The sequence below is a fragment of the Sinohyriopsis cumingii genome, chromosome 12 (assembly GCF_028554795.1).
Source record: "Sinohyriopsis cumingii isolate HCF-2022 chromosome 12, ASM2855479v2, whole genome shotgun sequence".
NCBI lineage: Eukaryota > Metazoa > Mollusca > Bivalvia > Unionida > Unionidae > Sinohyriopsis > Sinohyriopsis cumingii.
The window spans coordinates 25898566-25922605 of record NC_142972.1 but is presented as its reverse complement, the minus strand read 5'-3'; the positions used below and the strand labels follow the sequence as shown (position 1 = coordinate 25922605).

At 37.5% G+C, this 24040-nt stretch overlaps 2 protein-coding genes across 2 annotated transcripts in view; both read left to right on the top strand.

Annotated features, from left to right (window-relative positions):
* LOC149786126 (uncharacterized) overlaps positions 1-11979 on the top strand; it is an 87964-nt gene extending 75985 nt beyond the window's left edge. Inside the window, exon 12 of the mRNA XM_089976458.1 lies at positions 11776-11979. Within this exon, the coding sequence (XP_089832584.1) occupies positions 11776-11780 (5 nt within the window). The 3' untranslated portion in view covers positions 11781-11979. The remainder of the gene's footprint in view (positions 1-11775) is intronic.
* A 4544-nt stretch (positions 11980-16523) lies between these two features.
* The window catches only part of LOC149786125 (uncharacterized), a 33992-nt gene continuing 26475 nt past the window's right edge, over positions 16524-24040 (top strand). Inside the window, exons 1-3 of the mRNA XM_089978117.1 lie at positions 16524-16662; positions 17282-17354; positions 19122-19235. Coding sequence (XP_089834243.1) covers positions 19131-19235 — 105 coding nt within the window. The 5' untranslated portion in view covers positions 16524-16662; positions 17282-17354; positions 19122-19130. The remainder of the gene's footprint in view (positions 16663-17281; positions 17355-19121; positions 19236-24040) is intronic.

Sequence of the window (24040 nt, the reverse complement as noted above, 5' to 3'; positions counted from 1 at the left end):
AAAGTATAATACACGTTAGGAATTGGAATCGAGACGCAGCCGTCTTTGTTCTTCGTTCGCTTTACTTTACCCACTAGGGGTAGATAACAAAGATGTATGTCCGATATTTGGATTCTTGCCAAGTGTATATATAAAAAGTATTCTATATTTCTTTATCTGTATATAAGATGGCACTAATCCCAAGCTATCAGGCCAAACCACACACGATAGCAATGACTGAGAAACACGCATAAAATATCATAACTTAAAATCATACGAATGGACCAATTAAAACATTTAAAACAAGAAGGTGGTCCCAAACCTAAGACTAAAAGGACCCTCCAACAAAGGAGAACAAATATAATCTGAATAGCTTTGGAAACGCTGAACCCGCCAGATTAGATAGACGAAATCTGATGAGTAAAAACTTTAGCCTATAATGTGGTTACAATCCAAAACGATCAGGCCCGGCCACATAAAGTGGCAGAAATTGGTTCCAAATAAAATCAAAAGAACGAAACGTAGACGTTTCCTATCATTTAACTAATGTCTAACAAGGACATTTTGTTTAACAAAAATATATTTAAAAAATCATTCCTTCCCTTAGCTGTAGCAGCTGCAACAATTAGCACAGTGATACCCATATTCACAATACTACGCCATTAAATTTAGGTCAAATGATCCAAAAGCCCGGGAAAAACAGGATCCATCAGGTGACGGTGACGCCGCTCATCTGCCCTGTGCTTTGTACTCATGAAAGCGGCCGGTGTTGGCTATTACAATAAATTATGATGGCAGCTGTGCTGGGATTAACGATTCATGGAAGGCATCAAGGCCAAAGACGACTATGATTTATAATCACTCAGTCAATTTGTGACTTAATTAAAACCATCACCATCTCCACCATCTGCATCACCACCCTTCAGCCAGCCAGCTCTCCACGCTTGATTCAACATACCACCTCAACTATAAACTTTTCGGACAAATAGGTCACCTGGAAATAAGACTACTGCAAAATTTCCATTACTTTTGGCAAAATTGGTACTTATTCCTTTCAACTTCTCCATAACCTCCTTTAATACAGCTGACTATAGATAGTAATAAAATGCCAATCTATCCCTTTTCACATTTTAACACAAGTAAACATTACTCTGAACAAAGGGTATCATATTTTGTTTGGAAAACATTTCTGTAAAAGTACTTTTTTGGCGCCAACATTTCTTTGTCCCTTGAATTGTAGGAGTGCTATGCCCAATTTTCGGTTTCGAAAAAGTTAATTGGAACGAGACTAGCTAATCCTGAGCGAAATCGAGATGCTACCAAGGATCGCTGTTGCGTGAAAACACCAAATTCGCTTCAGTCGGCTGTACAGGATTGTCAGTGACGTCTAAGCAAAGATTGATATTAAGTATCTTCCCAACTATGTTGCACACGAGCTTGAAAGGCGGCCTGCTATACCGTGCTCGTTAAATCTGACCTCCCAGCACCTTGCTGATTATGACCGGCATCTTAGGGCTTTTACGCCCAGCAGTACGAGAGTGAGGATCGGTAGCAACATGATATTACCAAAAAGGAAAAAGGAAAGACCTGAAAAAATCAAATCTGACATTGAGGATGCTTTTGATAAATTCACGCTTAAATACGAACTTAACGCTCAGACTTACAATGAGGCTATTGATGATTATGAAAAGTTTAAAAGTGAGTACCACCTTGCGAATAAGAGTGTTAAAGCACTAACAAACAGGTGGTTGCACTCACATTTCTGAAGGATAAATTAAGCGCGAGCGTCGGTGGCCTCAGGTCAGAAAACTCAAATCTATCTGCGTTTATTTATTAGCTGGAAAATGTAACTCGTACAATACCCTATACGATCAGAATGTTGAATTAACGGAGGCCAACAAAAAGTGTTTGCCGAAAACATAGGTTTAACGGAAATCAACAAGAAAGTTACTAGTGATTATATTTCAGCACGCGATAACCGTTGGTAAACTAAAGGACGAACTTGCCGTAAAAAGATACTATGAGGCTCGTGGTCGGCAGGTCACATATATATTTTACCGAGACCAATGCGATATCGTGACCCAGCATCACGTAGATTAACTGTAACAAACCCATCCTACAATTTCCTTTCATGTGCGAAGTTTTTAAATCTACTCATATCCATGTCACCGGAACACTAAGTCCGATGAATATTTCTCAGTGTGCGTCTATCAATAGCATTGAAGACGGAAAACAGATTGAAGTTATCCTTGATAACTTTTGGGATCTGAGAGTACCACTGAGTGACGTAGATCACGTCGGTGTTTTGTATCTACCTCGTGAAAATATCTGGGCTCGATCGGTTTGTTTGTCGAGCATGATATCAGCATTCACTAGAAATTTGTTAATGTCGTCATCAAGATCCTCAACGTCGGGTGCATGGTTGATGTCAGGCCGATGACAAGTCCTCGAATAGAGTTTGGCAGTACCGTATTATGTTAGTTTTCTCCAACTCTCGCGCTGCCGAAATATCAATGACATCCATGTTGTATAAATATAAGTTATATGAATTTATATTGTGCTCAATGCAAAGGTTTTACCAATACCAGCAAATTAACAACAACGACGACAAAGAATTGTCGACATGCGTTTATAGGTAAGTACGTAAAATGCGTCAAAAAAATGAAAATTTGTGTCGCCTTTGCAAGCTGCGTGTGGGGTTGATAGCCCTACTGCACTTGGGAAACTGCAAGGAACTTAATGGGCTAAGTATCCTGGTGAGAGCCATCTTACTATGGTCCAGGAACCCGACTTGTCATACGACTTGACGAGCACGACCATCCAAAACCAAAACCAGGAGAGCATCCAGTGAATGCCATTGATTAAGGGTGCCATGTTCATGATGTCGCGTATAAAAATTGAGATCTACTACAACGACATATCGCCCCCTGCGGGTCCAGGGTTGTAGAATTGGCCTGACGTGCCTCGCTACGTGTCGTAAAAGGCGACTAAGTAGAGGCAACCTGTTTGCCGTGGGTTGCGTCCCGTGTCAAGGGAGGAAAGGATCCAGGTAGTTGAGCAGAGGCTTTCCATGCAATACACTACTTTGGCCCCTGCTTCTCTTAAACGGGTGGTCGGGATGGGCCCGGTTCCGACAAATCGGCTGGTCACGCCGAGCCCTATGAAGTCTTTTTTTAACTCTCTCACCTTCTTTATCTGTCTCCTTGTATCTCTCTTGATACCACCGTTGCCCCTATATTCTATTCCTTTATCTTTCCATTTTCCAAGTCTTAGAAGGCTTCCCAGAAGGCGGTGGCTTAACGGGTCAATCGGGGGATAATTTTACCGACCTTAGAAATTGGCGACTTCAGGGTCAATCAAAGGTAATTTTGTCAACTGAGTATGGCATCTGTGTATCCCTGGCACTTGAAAAGTGTCCCCTTGTTGGGCTCCTTGGTGGGTGGGGAGCACGGGTGCTGAATTTTTATTCAAGACAAGATGGAAAAAAAAAAATCAAAATAAGCGTACCAAAACGGGAACTGACTCAGATGATGAACCATGTAGTGTGGAATCCTTTCCTCGCTTCATGGTCATTAAATCAAAAGATGAAACCAAATCCCTAGCCGCACTATCGCCATTTATAATCGAAAAGACTATGTTTGGATTAGTCGGCAAACCAAAAAGCATTAAAAAGATCAAATCAGGTGGTCTGCTTGTGGAGTGCGAACGTAAAGCACACACTGAGAACATTCAAAAAATTTAGGTATTTCATGACATCCCAGTAACTTGTTTCGCACACACATCTCTAAATACATCAAAAGGCGTCATTCGTTGCCGTGACTTGGCTGGAGTCAACGACAAAGACATCGTAGAGGGGATGAAAAGTGAAGGTGTCACTGCAGTTCGCAGGATTCGTATCAAACGAAACAACGATCTGCAGGACACCAACACCATTATACTCACCTTCAACAAACCAACGGTACCTAAAGTTGTCAAAGTTGGGTTCTTACAAGTTAAGGTTGAGATATACATACCAAATCCCCTCCGATGCTACAAATGTCAAAAATACGGTCATCATGAAGACCGCTGTTCCAGAAACCAAGTATGTGGACGATTTGGAGACCCTTCTCATCGGGAATCCGAGTGCAAAGCCACTCCGCATTGCGTCAACTGCGGCAAGGACCACCATGCAAATTCAAAAGATTGCGATACATGGAAACAGGAGAAGGAAATCCAAAGGGTTAAATACACATCCGACATCCCATATCCAGAGGCCAGGAAGCTTGTACAAGCTAGAACATCACTCCCCAGCCCATCCTTCTCATCTATAGTGAAGAGCAACCAAAAAGCAACGAAAGACGCCCAAATCCAAACAGATCCACCTGAACCCCCTTCCGTCTCGAACATTCCGCATTACAAACCCCAGAAAAACTCAACATCGACGCAAACAACATTCAACAATCCTCCGCCACCAAGATCACCAAATAGCAAGAAAAAGTCACAAACAAATAGGCAGCAAAAGGGGTCTGATGACCCCATAAAGCTGCACAATAGGTTTGGAGACTTGGAGGACATGGATGCAGAAGAATCTGCTCCATGTCCTCAAGGTAGCTCCAGACCTAACAACAAAAAATACACCCCCGTACTTCCTCCAGAGAAATAACCAAACAGATGGCCTCCGCGAAAGGTCTAACCTAGCTCCAGAATCTTCAATATAAAGTTGTAATGAAGAACACCATTTTATAATGGAACTGTAGAGGACTTAAAGCCAACTACCAAGATTTTCTTCTGCTTTTAAACGAACATGATCCTGCAGTACTATGTCTTCAGGAAACATTTTTGAAAAATACAGATAACATCACACTTAAAAACTACTCCCTGTTTAACAACTACTCTCAAAATGTTGACAGGGCCTCAGGAGGAGTCTCTGTTATTGTGAACAACAGAGTCCCTCATAGCGTCATCCCTTTAAACACAAATTTACAAGCCATTGCTGTAAGCGTCACTCTTCATCGAGTGATTACATTTTGCTCTATTTACTTACCACCAAACACTAACCTAGTTCCAAACGAATTAAACACCCTTGTTCAACAACTTTCCGCGCCATTTATTTTACTCGGGGATTTTAATGCCCATAACATGTTATGGGGATCAAATCATATAAGTGACAGAGGTCACAAAGTTGAAGACTTTATTTCTAGACACGACCTGTGTCTATATAACACCAAAACACCAACATATTTACACCCAGGCACGGGTACATACACATGCATCGATTTGACAATTTGTTCTCCTTCGCTGCTTTTGGACTATGAATGGAAGGTCGCTGATGACCTTCACAGCAGCGATCACTTCCCAATCTCCCTTGTAAATCTTAACTCTACAATTGATGAAGTAATTCTACAATGGAATTTAAAGAAGGCCGACTTGGCCAAGTTTGAAACACTCTGTAAAACTAGGCTGAATGAGGATACAGTTTTCAATGTTAACGACCCCATTCAGCATTTTACATCTATTTTAATAGAGATTGCAGAAGAATCCGTTCCCAAGTCCTCGCCACATTGTAAAAGAACCCAAAAACCTTGGGTCACTAAGGAATGTAAGGACGCCATTAAACTACGCCGAGAGGCATTAAAAAAATTTAATAATCATCCGACGCCCGAAAACTTAAATATATATCGCATTGTCCGGGCCAAAGCTCGCCGCACAATCAAAGAAAGTAAAAGAGCATCATGGAAGAAATATGTTTCTTCTTTAAACTCTCGTTCCTCTGTTAAGAAAGTTTGGGACACTATACGCAAAATAAACGGAAAGAGAAAACAAAACCCTCTCCGACATCTGACACTGAACAATAACAACTTTAGTTCAAAACGTGAGATTGCAAATACTCTTGCTGACAGTTTCTCCAAAAATTCATCATCATCTAATTATTCAGAAGCTTTCCGAAAACTTAAAACTCAAAAAGAAAAGTCACGTTTAAAATTCACATCCAACAACTCGGAAAGTTATAATCAATTGTTCTCAATATCGGAGCTTAGGGAGGCTTTAGATAAGGCCCATGATACATCCGCTGGGCCTGACGAAATACATTACCAGTTTTTGAAACACCTTCCAGAATCATCATTAACATCTCTTTTGAAACTCTTCAATGATTTATGGATTACTGGTAATGTACCAAAAATCTGGAAAGAAGCAACTGTAATACCAGTCCCCAAACCCGGTAAAGATAGCGAAGACCCCAAGAGCTATCGACCAATTGCACTCACAAGCTGTGTGTGCAAAACAATGGAACGAATGATAAATTCTCGGCTTGTCTGGTACTTGGAAACTAACAATTTGATATCTCCTTTCCAAAGTGGCTTTCGTTATGGACGGAGCACCAACGATCATCTGGTTAGACTAGAAACATTCATTCGCGATGCATTTATCAAGAAAGAACATTTAGTAGCGGTTTTCTTTGATTTAGAAAAGGCCTATGACACGACATGGAAGTACGGGATACTAAATGACCTGCACGATCTAGGTCTAAAAGGCCGTCTGCCCTCTTTCGTATCCAACTTTCTCTCAGACAGAGAATTCAAGGTACGAGTGGGCTCTACTCTCTCAGATTTGCACGAGCAAGAGATGGGTGTGCCCCAGGGCAGTATTTTATCCGTGACACTTTTCAATATGAAAATTAATAGCATCACGAAGTGTTTGACTCCTGGTGTGGATTGCTCGCTCTATGTTCATGATTTTCTCATATGTTATCGATCGAAGCACATGCATACAATTGAAAGACAACTTCAGCAAAATATAAACAAGATTCAAAGTTGGGCCAGTGCAAACGGTTTCAAATTCTCGAAGTCCAAAACAGTATGCATGCATTTCTGTCAGTTACGAAGACATCACGATGAACCTCACCTCACGCTGGACGGAACACCTATTCCAGTTGTTGAGGAAACAAAATTTTTAGGTATTATCTTTGACAGAAGACTGACTTTTATTCCACACCTAAAGAACTTGAAAGCTAAATGCTCAAAAGCACTTGACCTACTTAAAGTAGTAGCGCACACTGACTGGGGTGCTGATAGAAAAGTCATCCTGAATTTATATAGAACGTTTATTCGCTCCAAACTAGACTATGGTTGCGTTGTGTATGGCTCAGCCCGAAAGTCATATCTTAAAATGCTTGATCCAATTCATCATCAGGGAATAAGACTGGCTCTGGGAGCGTTTAAAACATCCCCGTGTGAAAGCCTTCTAGCTGAGGCGAATGAACCACCGTTATCGCATCGTAGAGAAATGCTTTCCGCACAGTATGCTCTCAAATTAAAATCAAACCCTCTGAATCCTGCTTTTTCGGCTGTTTTTCAACCCAAATACAAAACTTTATACGAAAATAAACCAAACACCATACCTTCCTTTGGCATTAGAATATCATCCAGCCTTGACACTACAAATATAGATCTTTCTAAAATTCAGAAAACGTCCATCTCCGAAACACCACCCTGGCTAATTAAACAACAAAAAGTACGTTTTACGCTACACGATGGAAAAAAATCCGAAACAAACCCTTCTGTCTTCCACAACTCTTACCATGAACTCCTCACTGAATTTAAAAACTACACCAGAATTTACACTGATGGATCAAAGGACGAGGAAAGTGGAAATCACACAACGCAAGTTCGCTTACCAAATGGAGCATCAATTTTTACAGCCGAAATCAGAGCAATAGACCTTGCTCTGCAACATATAGAAAAGAAACATTTGAAACAGTATCATCTTCTCCGACTCGCTATTAGTACTCCAGTCACTACACAACATAAAACTGGAGAACCCATTATTAAAAAACATACTCTTCAAAAATACCGAGCTGAGTGTCTCCCACAATATAATATACTGTTGGTTACCTAGCTACATTGGTATTAAAGGTAACGAAAAGCAGATCGCGCTGCTAAAATGGCCCTTACTCAAGACCCATCTGATTTTAAAATACCGTATACTGATTTTAAACCTTGTATCAGAAAGTTCTTTCGTCAGAAGTGGCAGGCATCATGGAATGATGCCGTGAATGACAAACTTCATGCAATCAAGCCAACTCTAGGAGAATGGACTCCTTCCTACAGAACCATGCGTAGGGAGGAGGTAGTCATTGCAACAATCCGAATTGGTCATACTTATATCACCCACACCCACATACTAAAAGGTGAAGACCCTCCAGAGTGCGTTTCTTGCAATGAACCATTCACTGTCAAGCACTTTATGATAGAGTGCTTTGACCTGCAACCTACACGCGATCGTTATTACATTGTGCATGACATGAAAGAACTTTTTGATACTATAAACATCACTCGTATTATAGAGTTCCTGAAAGCCGTAAATATTTACTCAAAACTCTGACTTTTATGCTATCACCTTGTGCAGTTTTATGCAATATATGTGCCGTCCCATTTTAATACCTTTTCATCGTTTTTCATTAATATAGAACATTTACATCTCCCGTTGATCTGGAAGCTTTATTTTGCACCGTTACCATCTTACCGTTTTTAATTTCAACCAATTCTTCTTTTATATCGCTGGTCGATATAGGACCTTTATAATTTTAAAAACAATATACAAATTACATTTTGTTTGGCGCTAAATAGCCTAACAGTGCTGATGCGCCGTTAAAAAATCAATCAATCAATCAATCAATCAATCAACAGCGACATATCTCTGAGGTGAAGTTGATTTACACATTGAAATAAGTATATAAAAAATCACTACGAGAATCGCTCTCCAATTGGCTAATAAGATCGACAATGAGTCGTAAGTTAGCAGTGGAAGCTTAGTCCCGGGGAGGAAAATTAATCCCCGATAATTATTAATAATGGAGTGAATTGGATACTGGAGGGGTAGAGCGACTATGAGCAAACTAGCTGATACAGCAGGTGTCACACGTGTTAGTACCACAGATTGGCTGGCTGAGCAGGCAATACGGCAATTTTCTGCCACCTCCTAAGACGATTCAGTACGGAAGTTTTGATGTCATCGTGCCCAGCAAGGTTCATGAGGCAAATTTTTTTATTTTTTTGCCACACGATACTATTATAACTGACATAAATCACGCGCACGCTTTCAAGTGCACATGCAAATACGCATAGACTGTCATCAACGTTGCAAGTATATACAAGTACGCAGATCCGCTGTCAGTTAAAACAGGAACAATGTGGTGGCCTGAGATAACCACAGTTGCTAAAGGTTTGTCCAGGGAAGGTATATCTTGGTAAAGTAACATCGTTGATGAAATCCACCATGAGAAAATACGACGAGGACACACTGCATTACATCGCGATCAGGAAACATTTAAAATATTTAATCGAACATTTGCCGAGCGACAGTTTGGACATCATTACGCGAAGGAATTACGGATCAAGGATAGATTTCGTGAATGGTTTGACGATTATATCAGAAAACACAGCGATTTTCTTGCCAAAGTTTCAGCCGCATGATAAAATCAGCGCCAATACTAATCTCGCGGCTATGCTTAATGTCATGTCGTCAACATTCAGCTAATGTTTTCCTTACCCTATCGTTGCTGGTTTTCTGCTGCATCACATCTATCTTGGGATTGACACCGCACCATCGCTACCGATTTTATCACCACTGAGGTTAACATCAGCGACGACAGTTCTCCGTGACTGAGACATTTTTATAAGCCTCTATACGGCAAAGTACACGAGATTTTACTACCCGATACGATCATCGACATTCCACATATTAGCATCCGCGATGGTCAGTCCCTGTGACGAATGAATGGTTATAGCATATCCCAGGGTTCAATCTCCGGATGTTACGCTCGTTCCTTCTCAGCAACATCCATATCGACGGTAACGATATAATTAAAAACGATCTTTTGTGTTTTTCCCAGTGTCGGGAATTTAAACGTCAATATTATGTCGTCTTGTATCTGCTGGGCGATAACAAAATGGCACACTCATATCTGAAAGTTTCTATAGTGAAGTGAAAACAATTTAAGTTGAAGTGAATCACGAAATATTCGCCCGGATGCGACTATGAGACAAGAAACATTTTCAACACGTCTTTGGATACCGCGCACATCTGAACGTCTTCAAGAAATTTTTGAGGTGTTGGGGCTCATGAGTTTTTCTCCACAGCAAAATGGGCAATGACTGTTGGCCAGTAAAACAATTGCTTAGTATCTGTTTTATGAAGTTCTTTTCGAAGATTTATTTTAGAACAGCCTTGGTCATCTGCGCAGGAAGAGATTCAGTACGATAAAGATCACAGTCAAGTCTCACAGACTGGTCATATCTATAATTGGACTGGTTGCGATTAGATTGATCGCAGTCTGGCTGTTCATCATTCCCAAAAAAGTCATACCGACACGGGGTTACGCGCGCTGATACTCAGTATGAATTCAATGATGTTTCTGGTGTAATAACATACCCGCTTTTCTCGTGGAGATATCGTTATACGCGGCGTCCATGCGTGTTCGTAGTGATCAACGATTACTACCTGAGAGCCCCTTGATTCACACTTTTCCGCCGTGCAGGATCTAGCTGGTTATTGTTCTCAGCTCTGTTGGAAACTTCAACTTGTGTCCAGCTCAGTGATATCGATTATTATGACTCCATATGTTCTTAAGCCATTCTTCCACTCGGCAATTTTGGCGCGTTCTACATTTGTGAGTCCCTTTCCTCGTAACGCGTTTATAAAGTGTTCAGTAATTGTCTGGGCCATACAGTTATTAAAAACATCAGAGGGTTCGTTTGGCCAATAAATCGCGTCGAGAACTGCGTTCATAGGATATGCGAGCTCGTAATATGGTATGTGGATACCAGTTAGCATCCCTGGTTTGGAATCTAACAAGGCAACACCTAAAACATTAGAGTTCCGAGCGGGCGCTGACTCTCAAACATGATCAAGCTTATGACATATAATCCACATCTCATCACCGACAGTACTAGATCGTTGAATCGCTAGCGATGACGCCAACGATACGTTTTGTCCTGAAGAAGTATCGCAGGCCGCTTGCTAGTGTTTCGGATCCACTAGTGGATAGATAATTAATAATAACTACTGATCGTTGGTTGTTCATTGTAGAATCGAAACGTCATCTTGCTTTATTCTGAACGTAGACCAAACATGCACTGACCTATCGTTGTTAAAATCTCGCCAGGTGATAGGGATACGATTCTGTAATTGAGCGCTGACGCGTGACAGGGTTCTGGCAATTCTACATATATATACATCTAGATACATACATACATATATATATATATATATATATATATATATATATATATATATATATATATATATATATATATATATATATAGACTTATACATATATCGATACATATATAGATATATACATATATAGCTGTATATATATAGAGAGAGAGATATACATCTATAGATACATATATAGATATATACATGTATATATATATACAGAGATATATACATATATAGATATATACATATAAAGATGTATATATATAGAGAGAAATATATATAAATAGATACATACATAGATATATACATATATAGATGTATATAAATAGAGAGATATATACATATATAGACATATATAGATATATACATATATATATGTATATCTATAGAGAGAGATATACATATATAGATGTACATATATATAGATATATACATATATAGATGTACATATATATAGATATATACATATATAGATGTATATATACATACATACATACATACATATATATATATATATATATATATATATATATATATATATATATATATATATATATATATATATATATATATGTAGAGAGAGAGAGAGAGAGAGTAGTCAAGTCCCGAGTCTCAGAGAGACATGATAGAAGTAGGCGGAGAACAAGCTTCGTTGAAGGAGAAATAGAGAATAGAAGTAGGCGGGGAACAAGCCTCGTTGAAGGAGAAAGAGAGAAAGAAAAGGAGGAGGAGAAAAGAAGACAAAAGGGGAAGAAGACAGGAAGAATCGGATAACGCCGGAAGGAGGAAAGCAATTGTCGTAGTAAACACAGATGACTAGAAACCACGTACAGGGGAAGCCATCTCACACTATAATCACGTGATGAAATAGGTTGTCACATGGTCGAGAGGAAGTAGATTGGTTGAGAAATTAATATCGTTTAATTTGTATTAAATTGTAATTCTTTTGGATTTCACCTTTGTGTTCTTAATAATTTAATTGTCGGTGTTGCTAAGTGGGGGCTCGGAGCGTTACCTCTCTCTATCACTAATTTCACTTCCTACAAAAACGAGCCAGGGTGGGAATTCCTCAGTAATTCAAATAAATATTGGGAGCATCCCACCCCAACGCATAACAGTGAGTCACATAGAACTTCACAGTGGGTGCTTCGTCCGGGATTTGAATTAGACAAAAATATTACCTTTACGACCTAAAGTTTTATTTGTTAGGAAGTATTAGTGAACAGTGTGAGATATTTTCCATCCTGTGTATTTTGAATTTTATGATTTTCATCTTGTGTATGTTATATTTTGATATTTGCATGATTGGTAGATTTTTAATTACTTGCAGTAATTTTGAAGCAAATATCGAGCAAATTATCTTACCTGAGCGAAGTAAGTGGTGTTAACAGGTAAGTGTTTGGTTAGAAACGTGTAACATCTGTCAATTGTTAGTGAGTCGAGACAAGGTATCACTTACTGTTAGTATCATAATAAAATGGCTACAGAAAGATAAATGATTAAGGAGTACCGTGCCATGGGTGCGAAAGATCTCGGCTACGAGGGAGATGGCCTGGCGGCGTTCGTTAAAGAACGCATAAAATAATGGAGGTCAGAAAGAGCAGCGGACAAAGAGCTGGCCAAGATATCAGCGGACAGAGAGCTAGAGCTGCCCAAGATAACAGCGGACAAAGAAACCCAGAAATAGCTGGAGCTGGCCAGGATATAAGCGGCCACAAAAGAACGAGAGCTCGCTCACACTCTTGAAATGGAGTAGGTCAGGTTAGCGGCTAGGGACACCGATAGGGACGACGCCAACACGAGTTCTGGAGGGACCGGACGACCTTTCATCGACCACCGAATGGTCCAGATAAGTATTCCGCGGTTCAACGATAAGGAGGAATCTATCGACGATTTTCTCGTGCAGTTTGAGAAACTCGTTCACGCTCATAAAACTCATGAACAACATTGGGCCATTAATGTCTCAGCTTTTTTGCAAGGTGCAGCTCGTGAAGTCTACCACAGCCTAGCTGCAGACGATGCTGACGACTATAATGCGCTCAAGAAGGCCCTCCTTTGCCATTATCGGCTGACCGCCGAAACGTACCGTAAACTTTTTCTTGACTCGACGAAAAAGGCAACGGAGACTCACTCTCAATTCCACAACCGTGTTCCTGGGTTATTTGAGAAGTGGATGAAGATGGCCGAAGTCGAACAATCGTACGACGGGCTACGCGAGGTTATACTCAAGGAACATGTCCTGAGTACTTACCGTCGCGAGTTACAGTCTTTCTAGCAGAGAGAGAGAGCACCGGATGCTCGAAGAGATTGCTAGCATGGCGGAGCGATACGAGCAGGCACACTCGAAGAGTAGAGGTTATGGGGGTGCGGACCGACCCCGACCCACTGAGTCACGCCGTGTGGTTGAGTTAGAGCCGGCTGTCCGTAGCCGTCAGGGCGACGGGAGGGTCGGAGGGGGATCTACAGGTAAGGATGCCAACCATAGACCTGGACAGGCCTCACCCACGAAAGCGGGACTTGCAGGTCGGCGAGGGCCGCCGACGTGTTACAACTGCAACTGTGTTCTTAATTTAATTGTCGGTATTGCTGACTGGGGGCTCGGAGCTTTACCTCTCTCTATCACTAATTTCACTTCCTACAAAAATGAGCCAAGGTGGGAATTCCTCAGTAATTCAAATAAATATTGGGAGCATCCCACCCCAACGCATAACAGTGAGTCACATAGAACTTCACATGTATATATACAAATATACATATATAGATACAAATATAGATATATACAGATATAGATAAATACAGATATAGATATATGGATACATATTTAGATACATATATACATATATAGATACATATATACATATACACATATATACATAGATATATACATACATAGAAATACAGATAGAAAAATGTATATATCCATATATGCATAATTATATACATATATACATATATATATATATATATATATATAGATATATACATACATAAATAGATATATACATATATAGATACATATATAATTATATACATACATAGATATCTATATACACATATGCATAGATATCTATATACACATAGAGATATATACACATAAACATATATATATATACATATACATATAGATGCCTATATATGCACATATATATATATATATATATATATATATATATATATATATATATATATATATATATATATATATATATATATATGTATGTATGTATATATAGAATTTATGTATAATATGTACACTTTATCAATGATATACCACGAGATGTATAAATTTTTCGTTAAAAGGAGACGAGGCTTGCCCCAGGTTCCTTTGAATGAAAAAATTATACAACGAGATGTATATCATTGATACAGCGTACATACTATACTTATATTTTATTTATACCCGATCAAAGTTTTCATTTTATATGGGAGATAAAACTGACGGACACAAACAGCGCACTTTAGGGGAGTGAACTCTTCACAACCCCACTCATGTATGTACGCTTAAAAAAGAAGTTCTGTAGTTATTCATAATTTCCTGTACACTTCATTCATATTAATTTATATATGTTTCCTTTGGTAATATTAATGAAATGAAAACACAAGGTTGATAGTTAACATTCAAAAGATTTTTAATAATGTGCATGCAAACATTGAATTTGCAGCGTTTGTTGTCATGAACAGTAACAGGGCGGCCATTTGCGTCTATACAGTAGCAACAGTACGATTCGAGCCAGAAACATCAAAATAATGAAGAAACAATAGGTAATTAAACGATTTAACCTGAACCACATTTCATTGATATCGTTTATGTCCATATTTCGCTATTCCTACTGACTGTCAGTGTCACTTTCAATAATTCTCCTACGTTTCCGCTGTGTGGGCCCTGTTTGAGAATTCGCCTGTTGAAAGAAGTTGATCTCGTTCATGTTTTCCGTTAGGTTCATAACAAACATATTTTGTAAGGTGATGTTTGATCCTTAGAATGGGTTGCTGATAATCTTATTCTGCTGAATATTACACGTTTGGGAACTTGATATACTGCAGTCTGCAGCTGTGCAGTTGGAAATTTCTTTGTTGTGGGGGTGGTGGTTGACATCATCATTACTTGGGTGGCCGGTGTTGCTCAGGTAATTGGAATACGTCTGTTGTTGTTTTTCACTAATGTTTAAGTAGCTGTTTATAGAATTCACGTTTTTGTGGCCTGAAAGTTGCATGATATCAGTTGGGGGAATGTTTTTGTCTCTTAACTTCTGAATTAAGTACTTGCGGCTAATTGTGTTTGTTAATTTCTTTCTTTCTGTAATATTTGCCTTCTCTTTCCTTTTTTGTCATGATGCATCCAAGTTTGTTAATTCCAACGACTTGTTTCCTAAACCATTTTGGGTTTGTCGCTGATATTGGCATAGTGTTGGGCGCAATATAGAAAGGATCTTCACGTTGACAAAAGTCTGCTGGTCTTAGCTCAGCATACCGTTTGTAGAAAGCAAGTGGATCTCTCTCTTTGTTGTTTCTGTTTTCATACATCTTAGGAATAATATCCCTGATGTCCTTGACATTGTCTCCTGTTCTTGTTTTTGTCTGCCTTTCATTGAGTTCAAGATACGCGAGGATATTTCCATCTTTCTTTAGTGTAACATCCCCCCCCCATTTCAGATTGTAATGTTCAGTCACTCCCCTCAAACCAAAATGCACAGAGATGTTAAGCCACAGTGTGTTAGCAATGGCTTCAGGTGTTTCCATCCCCATTAGTTTTTTTTTACTATACAAGGCATTTATTTCTTCATCATTGATCGGTTGACTCCGATTGGGTTTATTTCCTTTTTCTTTAAATTTTAAATCTTTTTGCTTAGCCCGAAGAGCTTCCCTTATTAATGCAAAATTTGTGTATGTTCCTCTCATGATTGTACTTGCATATTTCTTGATTTTAAGAAAGCGATCAATGGAGCTGATGATGCTTCTTAAGCTGTTCGGTTCAAACTCAGAGCCATCTTTTCTCCTAACACTGAGCATAAAACAAGCCAGGTGTTGATCCAATTCAGATGGGTTTATTTTGTCAAAATATCTGAATTGATATTTTGACTGCAAGAATTCTGTCACTAGCCTTACATCAAAAAGTGTCTTTTCTAAAGTGTTTGCATTCTGCTTACTTTCTATAAATTTCAGTATATCATCAGATTCATGGTGTACACGTCTGTCTTCCCTAACACAATGATCATTTTCATTTACAAATGTCTCAGCCATGTCTCTATCAAACTCTCCATTTAATTCACAGTTTAGTAGATTAAATGTTGCTTCATCATCTTGCTCCTATCTGATGTCATTGTTTTCTTTTTTCCACAGAGTTGCAGTATTTGATTTTTGCCAGAGGGAGAGACACGTATCAGCAGTGTTGATAGATATGACAGCAGATGACACAGGGTGGAACTCAATAATATTTATTTCCTGAATTGAGTATTTTTGGTTTTGTTTGGTATAAAAATGTTAGTTTCTATAAAATATATTTTACAAGAAAATCATTATCTTGTTATTTTTTCCTTTATAAATGTAATATTACAAGAAATTCATCTCCGTGTCTAGTGAGTATAATAGCTATAAAAACATCTTTATTATGCGTATTCATACGCCATGGGCAAATCACAATTTGATATACCAATACTATTTGTATATCAAGTTGCTTTATACCAACACTTCAAAGGCCATGCTATTTTAATGGATGTGGTATATATATATATATATATATATATATATATATATATATATATATATATATATATATATATATATATATATATATATATATATATATAGTTGATTTAGTTTATTCTCAATGAAATTTATTTCATACCTGCAGCTACTAATCCGTTCTACCCGAGAAGCATTCATATAGGCGTTGCAACTGTCTCGCTTTACTAGCTTGCAATAGAACCACTCATGTTACAAGAATTACACTATCCATTATCACTTGTAATCATAAACAGTTCTGTTTGAATAAATCCGTCCTGTTCAATTCAATAATGTGCTCTTCCAGCCATTTAGCCCTTGTTAATGGCACTATTGTTGAGAATAATGACCGTGTTTAAAAATAGTTTGTCGTTACAGATCTGTATCGATTAGTATTGAATACATATGGGTCCGGCAGGAATCGACAAGCTTTGGGAAACAAACGTATCAGGTAATTACTTGTTTGAAACATATGCCGAACAGTGTTGCTTTAGCAAACCTGTATTTTCTGAGAAAATCAGAATGTAACGGATAAGGGACTAACGAATAGTCCTAGTGAGGTGCCGCCTATGGTGTTTAACAGTGTCTAAAACTGAGTTAGTAGTGATTATGAAAGAATATTTCTATAATAAACTACTTTGAATTGGTAAAGCAGGTGAGTACTTAAAAGACGGAATGTAAACATGGCAGTCATTGTAACTGTATGTCCAACTATATTCTCGTTGCTTTCCTTTCGTCTTTCTATCTCCGTCCGTCCTTATGTCAGTATGCCTGTCGGCCTGTCTATCTCTCTTGTGATTACCTTTAACACAGTTACATACACACATGCCTACGCGCTTGTGTGTGGAGAGAGAGAGAGAGAGAGAGAGAGAGAGAGATTCACGTATGTTCTGGCAGTATATGACCAAACATGCGTGCTCTTTCATTAAAGATTTCTCAAATATTTGAAAATAAAATCTTTCAAGGGACAATGAAATAAATCAATTTAAATATAAGACAAATTTGTATCATCTCTGAAATATTTTAAAGAAATTGAAATGCTGAACAAGAGTCCAAGTTCTGCTTCGACCGTAGGTCTTAAACTACGTAATATAAATAAAATAAACTAACACGTTTAGTAAAATCAATAAATGAATTGAATGTGAAAATTTAAGAGATGCTTAAAATGATTTGAATTAAATCCCCCAAAATCCTAAATATCCTAACACATGTCATAACGTATAGAATGTTTCGAATTCAGTTCAACACTCTTCTTGAATGTCATGACATACTAATAGACTAGACCGCTCCGGTGGCCTAGTGGTTAGAGCGCCCGCCTCGGATGCGGGAGGTCGTGGGTTCGATCCCTGGCCGAGTCATACCAAAGACTTACAAAAATGGTACTAATAGCTGCCTCGCTTGGCGCTCAGCATTAAAAGGTTAGTGTTAGGACTGGTCGGCCCGGTCTCAGGATAATGTGACTGGGTGGGACATCATGCTACATGTCTGCGGCATGATGCCCCAGTGCTAGACATCACTATAAACTGCCACATTGCAGACATCGTAGCGATATGACTGAAAAATTGTTAAAGCTACGTTAAAAATCAAAATCACAACAACACAACACTTATAGACTAGAATGTTCTGACGTGCCACACTTATGCAATCCAGATTGTCTTTTAATGAGTTTGTATTTCCAATGAAAATTTTAAATAAATTAATCCCCTCGAATGATATCTGAAGTCCACTGTAACCTCTGATATACTTTAATTACAGAGACTGACCTTACGATAGGAATGAGTTATTTGTTTACGGTGTCACCGATATATACAAAGTTTACATGACCTAGATTTGGATAGTTTTTAATGGAATATTGGATCAAATGTAATCAAGGTTAGGCCTTGAAATCAAATTGTACTAAACATTACTTCAAATAAAGAGTAATAACTTAAAAAGACACACTGCAGCCTGGAACACATTATCAACGTCATACATTTCTAGAAGGCATGAGCGGCAGACGGATGTAATATCCGGTCACATTACTATAACTGATACCTGACTGTATAATTACAGGTCCTTACTTAAAAATTTATTTCTGACGAATCGCAACGCTTGAGGCACTGGCTTTATGGTCTCTGCGTCTTAAGTAACACCAGGAAAAAAGTCGAACACAGCGACATATACTGAAGAAACGAGTTTTGCATTAAAACGGTAACACAATACATTCATGAATTCGCAGGCTGGAACAATGAAAATGGAAGATGAGAGTGACGTAAACGTTGACTCCAGAAGTGTGTGGGAAAAGATAAAACACAAGCTAGATGATGAGCTCGATGAACACAGTACTCTTGAGGTATGGTGACGCTAAAACTTTTCTTATTCTGTTTTCATCAGAAGTGTATTATATTTTATTTTTCTTACATTATTTGTAGACTTAAGATTTTATCTTCATAGCAAACATCGTATTTTGGTTCTTTTCGTCTATAACCGGTGGTCGACGCAGAAATCCAGGACACTGTGGTTCATTTGTGTCATAGATGGTCTAAGTCTGTTTAGAGCTTTTCGGGAGGAAAGTCGTAGTAATATTTTTATATTTATTGTAGCGTCGACTATGTTTACTGACCAAATTCCTTTGAAAAAAATTAAAACCTTTTCATACCAGGATCCACTTTTTCGAACTCTGCTCAGCTTCGTTTGAGAAGTCGTTTAAACGTCTTTCTTCCTTTCGTTTAAGTTTTGATGATCCTTTTTGAAGGTGAAGTAGCAGCTTTTCTAACAAGTTGACAGCCTTTTATAGCAGAATGCTTTCTTTAAGACAATTTGTTGAATTCTGGTATGGATATCTCTAGAGGCTGTTTGAAGGTTTTTCTATTTATGTCACACTTGAATCTGGATCGACACTATATGTGAAACTTGAAAGACTTACCTACCATGAAGCTCATTGCTAAAACAGGTTGTAATTTGTCGAGTGTTTCGAAACGTTAAAATAACAATTGTTAGCGAATGAGTCGGACGCACAATCAACCACGTACGACGAGCGACACTTAGTTTCATGGTCATTGGTCAGAGTATATTGAGCGGTAGTTGGCCACCTACCCTCTCACATTAAGACTAGTTTGTATTTTTAATAATAGGACTTCAATGAGACTGGTGTACCTAAAGGCATAGAACACTTGAAACACCAAAACCAGAGACACAAAACCGCCAACAATTGACCAAATATTTAAAATCTCATACTTCTAGAGGTTACATATGCTTTACCGATTTAATATTCCAGTACTTTCATTTATAATCTTAAATAAAGAAGTATGTTGAACTAGTAATTTCATCATTGCCTGCCACACAATTCATTTGATCAACAAACACTGTAAACAATAGCAGCTCCATATTTATATTCATGACTTACTGATCGAAACACAACAATACGCGCCTGAGTCGGAGAAGCTTTAATGCTGTTCTGGGCCATTATCATTTAAGAATTTGTCTTTTTTCTTGAGTTATCTTCATTAATGCTATGACAGAATTATAGATCAAGATAAACTCTTTCAGAATAATACTCGTGTTATTTGATTTAAATTCATCGTATTGTGGAGAAGTTATTTTACATTCAGACTACTTGTCCTGCTTTTGGAAATAAACGTTATTTTTTATGTTGTGTTTACTAGTTCTGATACAGTTTCTTTCTATCAAATGCCAGTAGAAAAAACTACCATATGTTATTCACGCTGCTTGGTTTAATTGATTTTTGCAGAAGTCAAATGTTAAAGAGTATTATCTCATTGTCATTGTCAAAGTTTAAAGTTTACTGTTAAATAAATATACAATATCTACAATATAAATAAGTTAAGTTCCAGCATAGTACATTTAAATCCCATTCCATGTTGACTAGTTTTCTTTGAATATCACGTCCGGCAGCGTAAGTTTGGTCTCACGACCACAGAACTCAGTATGACCTATTACATTTGGACTCCATGGTTATTGCCATTACTTTTTCGGTCTTCAAAACAAGCACAAGCTCTGAATCAGTGAGTAAATTCACTGAATTCGATTTATCTACAAACGATTTTGAATTTTCTAATATTAAAATTATCATTTTTACATGTTCCACCAAGAATTTGTATTTTTTTACTTCATGTGCGTCTACATTATTGGTTCTCTGCTATTTCGTACATTCACTTGTAATTCGATGTTATTTTTTCTTTCCAGTCTGTTAAGTTATTATATGGGGAAAACTAGATTATTTTTGTTTCTTTTACAGCAGTCATTATATCTCAGGCATATTTTTTCCTTTTGTTTTTAGTTTTTCTTTCGTGCATTAGCAGCATTTTACAACTACGTTGTTACTTCACGAACAATTACATCCAATAAAATGTTTGCGTCTTTTTAATTCCTATCAAACATAAATTCTGTGAGAACCGAATATTCAATATTTGTGTCAATGCACAATGTCAAAGACGAACATGGGTTTACTTCATCCAAATGATATTCACATCCAAATGATACTCACATCCAAATGATACTCGCATTCTTCCTATATCAACTAAGTTTGGTTATTTCTTCGTAAGTTTTCATGCCTTAATTTTATCTGAATCTTCAACATTGAAAATAGTAAAAGTCGTGTCTATCAGGTTAATCGGACATTTGACTGAATACCTGATATACATAATTTAAATAGAATATTAAAATAATTTAATGTTTTCATGATTATATCAACATCTATGTAATCCACATTCTCTTTTATCTTGTTCAAATTCTAAGGTACAAGTTTGAATCGCTTTATCTTTCATATTCTTGAGATGTTGCAGAAAACATATCTACATTATATAAATAAATAAATAAATAAATAAATAAATAAATAAATAATTGTATTACATTATATAAATAAATTTAAAAAATGGACACTAGTTTGGGAACATTTATAAGCGCAACAAATGAAAGGTACACCATCTGAATTAGAATTTACAAATTATTTCTTTTTCTTTCTATATATTTCCATTGCAATAAAAATACTGTGATGAACATAATCTCCAATGAGTAATGATTTAATATTGAATTTATGAATAATGTCCAGCTTTCCTCTGCCAATGGTCGCAAAAACTGGACTTTATTCAACTCGTTTCATAATTTCAGTATTAAACCATTCCCCACATTAGATCATATATATTAGTGTGTTTGTGTGTGTGTGTGTGTGTGTGTGTGTGGTTGATTTATTATGTCATTTATTATATTGATGTAACACTGTATATTGTGTGGTTGACATGCCACGTCTTTCGTTTCTTGATGATGTTTCTGGATATACTGTCTTGTTCCATCTGGTTTCGTCAGGAAGACATATTTGCATGGAGTGCGTTTTTAAGATCCTTAATTTCATAATGCTCTGCATCTTTTACCACATTCATTAAGTTTTAGAAGGATTATTTATTGCGAGGTCTGATGTTGGCAGAACATGTCGAGTTTAAAAGATGTTGCTTTGTAATAATTCTTATCCTGAAATGACAACGAGGTTTGTCCTTGGGCATCGTCGCTGAAGGCGTGGTTTACGTTTGGTACATCATTTGTATGAATGGAATAATGTTTTCCCCTGCTTCTAACTGTAAAACCATGTCATATATACAAAATACATTTTACAGTTCACTCGTATGCTCTTTATTGTCTAGTCGACTTTTATGTCAAATTGTTTATTGCATAGAGATAGCACCACCAATATTATTTCCCTTTAAATCTTCAATTTTGTGAATTACCGGATCGTCAAAAGTTACGTGTCTGATTTTTAATATGTAGTCGATAACGGTAGAAAGGCAGGAATGTGCAAATATTGTTCTCAATTAAGAAACCCTGACTATTTTACCAAAGTTTACATTAGGTGGTCCAAATGTATCAGCAGTCAACTAAACGAGCGGAATGATGCATAATTACGATTTTGTTTCCTTCACGAAGCAACTGGAGTAATTTCTATTGGTGTGTGATGAGCTTTATTGAATCCACATTTAGCTACGGTGAAAGATCAACACGTATTCTGGTTCCATCTTGAGCGAACTGCTTTCACATTCTAGTCTTCAAAAGTTTGTTAAATCTTTCCACCACATTTGTGTTTGTCTGAGCTGGGCAAGTTGAAAAGTATTATATGTCTACCACGTTCATCAAGTTCTTACCGTTTTGGTTGTAAAACTCGTTTCTCTCTCATAGGATTGAACGTCTTCAGGCTCTGTATCTTTGGAGATCTGTTTGAAAGTGTCATGCATGACATGCCCTTATTTTGCTTTTATCTTCTCAGCCTAGGTGTATTTTGATGAGACATATATTGCTGTTTAAATCTATTTGTTTCCATGATTGTATGTTTCGGATGCTTGTATACAAAAACCTGTTCCCCACACTGGTCATCCACTTGGCTAACGCATACTTTTCGGGATGGAACTAGTTCTTCTCACTTGCATACGTGATGTGCCGATACACTGTTCAGTTACCCATTATGTCAATCCGTCGTTTCTTATTTTTCTTTTGCCTCATATAATTTTGTCCCAAAGATGACGGATATTTGTGAAAGAAACTTTGCTTTCAGAATGGTAATAAAGATCCCATAACTACGATTTAAATCTTGCTCATCAAAGTTCACTTGTCAAATTTTGCTATTGATATGGCTTATTAAAAAACCGGTACTTAATACTTTGAGAGGAAATAATTAGATTAGATTCGATAACTCCACAGATATATTAGGACATCTTCTGCATATTATTACAACACAATCACTTCATGAGAAGCCGTTTCTAGATGGTAATAACTTAATCATTTTATATGAATGATTTCTGTTTAATAAAGTCAAATTCTGTTTCAGTAATGTTTGAAAAGAAATAGTTTACAGGCGTTATATTTATATTAACGGCGGCCATATACGACGACTGACTGCCATTATTTGAACGTATTCACCAGATAGACGAAGCAGGGTGGGCAAAGAACCATGTCAAATGCTTATTTAGCATTACGGCCTAGCAAGCTAACAATTGTTAACAAATAAGATCACATAACCCCTGTGTAACAGAATCACATTGTAACATAATGTAAAACTTTAGGTGTTATTCGACTCATTGCATTGAATTTTGCAATCAGTAGAGAAAAGTTAGTTTTTACCTCCGTCAAACGAAATGTTACGCGCAGATGTCA